The sequence below is a fragment of the Notothenia coriiceps genome, unplaced genomic scaffold (genome assembly GCF_000735185.1).
Source record: "Notothenia coriiceps isolate Sejong01 unplaced genomic scaffold, NC01 NC01_scaffold00010591, whole genome shotgun sequence".
Taxonomy (NCBI): domain Eukaryota; kingdom Metazoa; phylum Chordata; class Actinopteri; order Perciformes; family Nototheniidae; genus Notothenia; species Notothenia coriiceps.
The window spans coordinates 44869-52675 of NW_011343292.1; the positions used below are offsets into that span (position 1 = coordinate 44869).

Here is a 7807-nt window from a genome sequence, read left to right on the forward strand (position 1 = left end):
GGCCTCTTTGTTTCTGGTCCCATTTCTTTCTTGGATATCAGCTCAGTCTGCTTTATCAGATTTGTTTGCAACTTGTATTTTTCTCATCATTTCTGACTTATTAACGAGACAGTCAAATATGATGAAAGATCTCAACAAAGTTGGTGTTGAGTGTCACTTTTTAAAATAGGAAACGTCAAGGTTGCGCGATTCTTATTGTCTTGAGAAGCAAGAGTTTCATCAGGTAACAAGCCTTCAATCATTGCGTGGCTAAATGATAAACAAAGTCAATGGGTTGATGGGAATGAGGTATAAAGCGAATTCGTGGCATTTGGTATTTTCACGGAAGCCGATGGGCGTTAAGATACTTTACATTTAGGGGAAAATGCAGCCCTCTTTTAGGTCCAGCAGGGTATATGCAGGAATCCTGAAGTCAAATGTAATACCTTTTAAGACCTCATCGCCACTTTGAGTTCTAACCGGTTACCTTGGCGACCTCACATTTACTATATACGGTATTGATTGCCTTCCTCCTTATCTTCCAACCATTTGGACGCAGACTTGCATTTCCCCATAACGATGTTGTTTAACAACCGGCGTAAATGGACCTTCGCGTGCTATCAAGCAGTGAGCGTGCGATGTCCTGTTCAGATGACGTCAAACCCAACGGGATGCCATAAATAAACTACACAGAATCACACTACACACCTACGCAGTGATTACATTCAGGCAGACTGTAGAATACAACCTCTTTGGACAATTTATATACTTATTGAAAACAAGCTACAAAATGTAATACCTTGGAAAATGCCGTTAATACTTTTTAATAGCCTTCATTTTCGCTAAATTGATTTATCAACTTTTAAGACCCCGCGGACACCCTATCTAGGCATAATTAACAAAGGTCTTCAATGTCGGGTGATTAATATAACTTTAAAGTACTTTTGCAGGCAGACCCTGAATCCAGAGCTTGCACAACAAAGAGCAATGAGATTTTTCGATTGGATTTTAGAATAATTGCAGGCGTCAAACCAAAAGCATGCTCAAAAACGTTGACTTGGCATAATGCTAACTCATTCTTGTACAACTCTATTTGTTTTTAGATATGTCCAATTGCTTCAAGAGGCCTTATGGTCTTAGTCCTTTGAAAAAAGAAATATAACGGATTGGTTCCTAATTGTATTAATTGCAATTAGCGACTTGGTTGTGCTATGTCAGGCTAGCTACTCACTAACATAGGAAAACACTCCACTGAGAGGCATCATTTATTTTCATCTCAAGTAAATTAAAGGTATAAGAGGATATTGAAAACAGTGAAAGACTATTTCAGATGTTCTAATGTTACCTTATTAAGTGAAGATGATTAAACACAAAGATAACAAAATAACACGAGTAGAATAAGCTGAACAAAACAACCAGTCCACCCGGTGTTTCTTTACACATCTCTCTCTGTGTTTCTCTCTGTGTTTCTCTCTTTCTCTCTCTCTCTCTCGCCCTCCCTGCAGGTATGCTGTGAAGGATTGACGAAATAATGAAATGTTGTGTCGGTGTTACAGCAGCAGGACCTCCATGTTAAATCTTTCACAGCACAATGAGAGCTCAGACAGACTAAACAATCAGCCTGTGTGTGTGTGTGTGTGTGTGTGTGTGTGTGTGTGTGTGTGTGTGTGTGTGTGTGTGTGTGTGTGTGTGTGTGTGTGTGTGTGATGAATTAAACGTCATAGCATAACAATTAAAAAAACATTATACAACCTTATACCTCGACATTAGTATTGCCATGGGATAAAAGTATGATGAGCCGAAACTAGGTGATGGAAATGAGTTGACAAGGAAGACAGATGCGAAGAGATGTGTTTTGAGTTTGCTTTTAACGGAGTCAACGGAAATAGTTACCTGACGGGGGCTTTCTTCATGTGTTCTCCCACAAAGGTGGCGTTGGTCATGCCCATCAGAGTGTTGGCCAGAGAGATGACGGACAGCAGGTGCTGCGTGGTGACGGCTCTCGACACGCCGTACGTCCCCTTCCCCACGATGTCCGTCAGAGTCAGCTTCAGACCCGTCGCCAGGGACAACTGTCGCAGCAGAGACTCCTGGGAAACAGAGGCAGACGGATGAACCAGGGAAGTGCTACGAAGGGTCAACAGGAGTGTGTGTTTGATACTTGTGTGTGTTGCTCAGAGTCTGTCTGGACTGTGTTTGCCTTCTGCTCTCATCTCAACGATATTAGAAGAGTGAAAACATTTTTTATACTTCATTTGAAACATGATCTATGTTGTCTTTATTCACTGGTGAAAACGTTCTGCTCCATAATGTTGCAGAAGACTATCACTTAGGTTGAGACTGGATTCTACTTCCTTCTCATTGCACAGAACTGAGACGACAAAGAGTGCAAAGTTTTCTTATCTTTGCTTCGGGATAATAAGTAAGATATGATCTTTATATGGAGGGAGGCTCTTTGAAACAATAGACTGACACCGGTCTTTTTAAAAAGGGCCCATGTCATGCTTTTCTGGTTATTACCCGTCCCCTTGTGTGTTATGTAGCTTTTTCTGCATGTAAACGGTCACAAACCCTCAAAGTACACCCTGTAGGGAGTAAAACTCTAACACAGAGAAGACCTGTCTATGCTGCCCCAGAACGCCTCGTTGGACATTTCTCTTTTTCCATTGTTTACTTCTTGGGTATAGTGACGTATTTTGGGTATAGCGACGTAAAGTAACGTAACAGCTCCGCAGATTGGTCCATTTGTAGCCGTTACGTTTGGACCAATCCGCGGACTTCCTCACACACGCTCGGCGGGACGTTGCGAGGCTCGCTGCTGCGAGGAGCGGGACACTGTGAGCTGGCTCACTGGTGTGGGGTCGGTGAGACTGAGAGACACCGCGGAACTCAGTCTGAGCACACACACAAACTCCCAGCCAGGCTGCGGGTGTGTGTGTGTTTCGGGCTGGGTTTCGCTGTGTCTCGCTGTCTCGCTGACGGCCACTGGGCTCACAGGGAGGGGGGGCAGGAGCTCCAACAAGTCCTTTAGGACAGAGAGTGAATACACATACTATACAGAGATGCTGTTTGAGAAAACCAGTGTGAGTTTGGAAATATATTTTAGTATAACTCAACAATGGAATTATGATCAGTAGAAATGGCCATGACATGGGGCCTTTTCCCCGGGATGAATAAATCTGTTTCTGACGATAATGGGAAGATATATAACACAATCTGAATTGTTATTTAGTTTGTATCTTCTTGGTCGAATGCACTTATTGTAAGTCGCTTTGGATAAAATGAAATGTAATGTTATTGATATTGTTATATGCTACATTTAATATATTTGTTTTATATAACTTGCTAGTTATTTAAAAATGTTCCAACATATATATTTCTACTTTGGCATCTTGTCATAGTTATGAGGCTCATACAGGATTGTTTTTCCATTTTCTGTCATAGGTCAGTTTCCGTCTGATTAGAGAGTGACACACACAGCACCCAGGTGAGACCCCTCAGTACCTTGAAGGTGGGCAGCATGAGGGACATGTGACCTCCTCTGGAGATCAGGCCGAAGGAGATGGGGCAGTGCGGTCTGAGCATGCCCAGCCGCTCCAGGCAGATGCCGTCCAGCTTCTCGTTCAGACCCCAGGCGTGCAGGCAGGACATGAACAGTTTGGCCGTGTCCATCGTCAGGTTGTACTCCAGCAGGCTGAGAGACTTGGACTTCTCCTCCCGCCTCCTCATCTCCTCCTCTTCCTCCTCGTCTTCGTCCAGCAGGTGCTCCTTGATGGTCTCCTTCATCGTTTCCTTCACCTGATATGAACAGGAGACAGGTTAATTTCAACAGAGAGACATAATATTAAGCTTTAAAACCTTTAATTTCCAGTTCAAAACTAAGATGGGTTCACACAAGTTGAACTTTTTACAGTACTGAAAATTGGAATAGTATTAAAAGTGGCTTGAAGTTGCGATAAATGCTATCACATTATATTTTGAAACAATTAAGCTTTAAAACCTTTAATTTCCGTTTTAAAACATGCAGATTTTTTGTACTACTATATATTTATTCTAAAGTGCATAACCAAGGTTTTACGTTACAACTTAAAGTTGCAACGTGCTATCATTTAGCAAAGGAAAGCAAAGTATAAGCATATAACCAATGAGACTACAGTTTCACAGACTATTTATACAGAACGAAAAACACAAAAAATGAGAAAAGAAAGCAACAAAACTCATTTTAATGTTAAGAACAGATTTTCTGCTTTTTCCCCTTCTGCGTTGACTGACCTGTTTGAAGATCTTGTTGGCCAGGAAGGACCCCCCCTTGTCGGCCCCGGCCTGGCTCTTCTGCAGCGTCTCTGGAGACACCAGGGTGGGGCTGGGTCTCTGCGCCTCCTCCGTCAGCAGCTGGATGATCACCGCCTCCACGTCGAAGAACAGCACGTGCATGTCGGGGTCCGTCAGGTTGGTCTTCATCGCCTGCACCACCAGGGCATTGTGGGAGTATTTCGGCAGGTTGCCCTGGAGGGAAAGAGACATGAAGGAAACTATAATTAAGGATCAATTGAACACAGAAACCCCCACATTGTGCCTTTGTCTGTTTCCTGGTATCGTGTCTTAATATCTGTCCTTATGTTGCAAATGGTCACATAATGGCATCACTATGTAACACTCGCGCGTCTATTGGCTAGCGCTCCAACACATTGTACGTGATAGGCTAAGGGACGGGAAATATCTAAGTGGTTGACCAATCACAACAGAGTCGGCCAGCTAACCAATCAGAGCAGACTGGACTCTGATTTCAGACAGAGGTTGAAAAGAGGTGCTGCAGCACAGGCAGTATGAGAACAATTAAGAGCTTTTTGAACATTAAAGCATGGAGACATATCCCAGAAGAGACACTTAAAGGTGGGGTAGGTCATTTTAGAGAAACCAGTTTGAGTGCGCTAGAATTTGAAAATGCACAGCCGGAAGAAATCTGCTACTTCCTTACAGAGCCCGTCCTCCAACACACACGAACACGCACATGACCAATGAGGGCACGAGATAAGTTTGTGCACAGATGAAAGGCTGACAGGCAGGTAGGCCATCCAGTTATTTTAGCCGGACCGGCTCAGATGATTGGTCGTGCTTTTTACCCACCCTCCACGACATGGACAGACAGACTTCCCTGACATTTCACACTCCACGACGATGGACGAGACAGACTTCCCTGACAATTCCACCCTCGCACGATGGACAGAACCTAGACTCTTCCCTGACATCTCACCCTCCCACATGGCACAGACAGACTTCCTGACATTCTCCCCTCCACGATGCGACAGACAGACTACCCTGACATTCGACCTCCACGACGATGGAGCAGACAGACTTCCCCTGACATTTCAAAAAAAAAAAAAAAGCCGCTCCACGACGATGGACAGACAGACTTCCCTGACATTTCACCCTCCACGACGATGCGACAGACAGACTTCCTGACATTGCTCCCCCTCCCCACCGATGGACGAGAGACTACCCTGACAATTTCCACCTTCCAGCGTGGACAGACAGACTTCCCTGACATTTGCCACCGCTCCACACGATGGCCAGAGAGACTTCGACTGCATCATGCCACCCTTCACGACGCATGGAACAGACAACTTCCGCTGACATTTCGCACCTTCCACGAGGATGGACAGACAAGACTTCGACTGACATTCCACCCTCACCGACGATGGACAGCAGACTTCCCTGACATTTCACCCTCCGACCGACGGATGGACGCACGACAAGACTTCCCTGACATTTTCACCCTCCACGACGATGGACGAGACAGACTTCCCTGACATTTTCCCCTCCACGATGGACAGACAGACTACCTACATTACCACCTCCACGAACGAATGGACAGACAGACTTCACTGACATTTCGATCCTCCACCGCACGGGATGGACAGACAGACTTCCGCGTCACCCTCCACGACGGATGGACACAGACAGGCTTCCTGACGGCACTAGGCGTGACGAAACGCGCTCTGCGCAAAAAAGAAAAAAAAGGCACTCCTCCCGCTCCCTCCCCCCTACTATCTCGCTCGTAGCCCTTGAGTGTCGCAGATGTCAGAGGGCTGGACTATACAAAATAAAACGAGTAGTTAGTTATATATAAACCTTTCGCCTTTGACAACGCGTTTGTCGTCATCGTATGCATAAAATAAGTATGTTCCGGTGAAAGAGACCTACTTCTTTTTCCCCGTCCCCGAGTTCGGGTGACAACTACAGACACACGGGCGACGACGTGTGATGTAGAGGCTGTTATAATCACTTAATTGTTTCCACGAAACAGACCTACGTACGAAACATAAACAAATGAGTACAAAGTGTGTAACAACAGAAGACAAAATCTTTTTACGAATGGATTCAGTGAAAAACATCATTACACTCACGGGCGGTATTTGTACAAATGAAGAGAAATCCCAAATCACAATACCGAGACGTATTATCGACGGACCACCATTTTATGGGATGCCAATATAGGCTCTGGCATTAAAAGCAGGGTTCACACCCAGTAATAGAGATTAGAGACGGTGCCAAAAACTAAGTGGGGCGAGGACAAAGACCCCCTCCTTTGGAGTAAATTTTTTACTTTTTCTACATGGCAATAAAAGGGAGATCACTACAGAAGTTTACATATACTTAGGGTCAAGGTAATTTGACTTCTAGTAGGAAATCAGTGTCTGCAGAGATTTGATTGAATGCACCCGCGTTCTTATAATTGTTTGAGGTGGCTGTGAGGAGATTTACGAGCCTTCGGCTGGACGAGACGCGCAGATTTTAGTCTTTGTCTGAAATCTTTTCGTTTATCTTTTAAATTTAAGTCACAACGGGAAAAAGAGTAATAAAGGAGGGAGGTACGAAGGGAATTAGTGAAGAGGGCGGGAAGGAGAACGGAGCGATGTATAAGGGGAGGAGAAGGAGTGCACTACGGTAGGATTGACCTAGAGTCAACAGACAACGCTCAGTAGTCCAGTAATTGTACATTTGTCTGTCGGCGACGAGACGGATTTCCGAGTTTGCGTCACACAGAGACGATTATGATAATTTTAGCTCGCTACACCCTCATAACCACGGTTAGATGTCGAACACACACACACACACACACACACACACACACACACCACACACCACACACACACACACACACACACACACACACACACACACACACACACACACCGACACACACACACACACACACACAACACACAACACACACACCACACACACACACACACACACACACACACACACAACACACACACACACCACGCACACACACACACAATTTTCCTGACTGGAGTAAATTTAATCTAGTAATAAGAGACTTCACGCATATTAACCACAAAGGTTTACACCATTCTCTTCGAGGTGACTACTCACTATAAGTATAACTTTTATTTTCCAAAAGTACACTTTTCCGGACAATAGGCTACCACCAAAAAAGAAAGACGTTTCTCAAAACGACATTATAGGGGTAATTGATTGTCGAAAAAACACTTGGTAGGGTGACAAGGGTAGTCCTTGTAAAGTTTCGGACGATTTTATATCGAGATTCGCGAGACAATAGAATTACTAAAAGGAAAAGAAGGGCTATGTCATACTATGCTATTGAATGTAATTTCCCCGGGTATAAGACGAGTAAAGTCCAAGTATACTCGGTAATTTTCCACCCCATCCATCAAACTCTTTGGCCGAGCTCTATGTGAAACAACAATATAGGTACCTTACGAGAATTGTAGGGCTATCGTTTACTTATTAGACTTCACGGAACTCTTTTCGAGGTATTTTTTTACAGGAGACACCTTCG

General features: G+C 44.4%; 1 protein-coding gene across 1 annotated transcript in view; it reads right to left on the reverse strand.

The window, feature by feature from the left end:
• Window positions 1-1851: 1851 nt before the first annotated feature.
• The window catches only part of LOC104946052 (WD repeat-containing protein 7-like), a 35518-nt gene continuing 29562 nt past the window's right edge, over window positions 1852-7807 (reverse strand). Inside the window, exons 2-4 of the mRNA XM_010771795.1 lie at window positions 4252-4485; window positions 3484-3777; window positions 1852-2069 (exon numbers count right to left, since the gene is read on the reverse strand). Of these exons, the coding sequence (XP_010770097.1) occupies window positions 1869-2069; window positions 3484-3777; window positions 4252-4485 (729 nt within the window). The 3' untranslated portion in view covers window positions 1852-1868. The remainder of the gene's footprint in view (window positions 2070-3483; window positions 3778-4251; window positions 4486-7807) is intronic.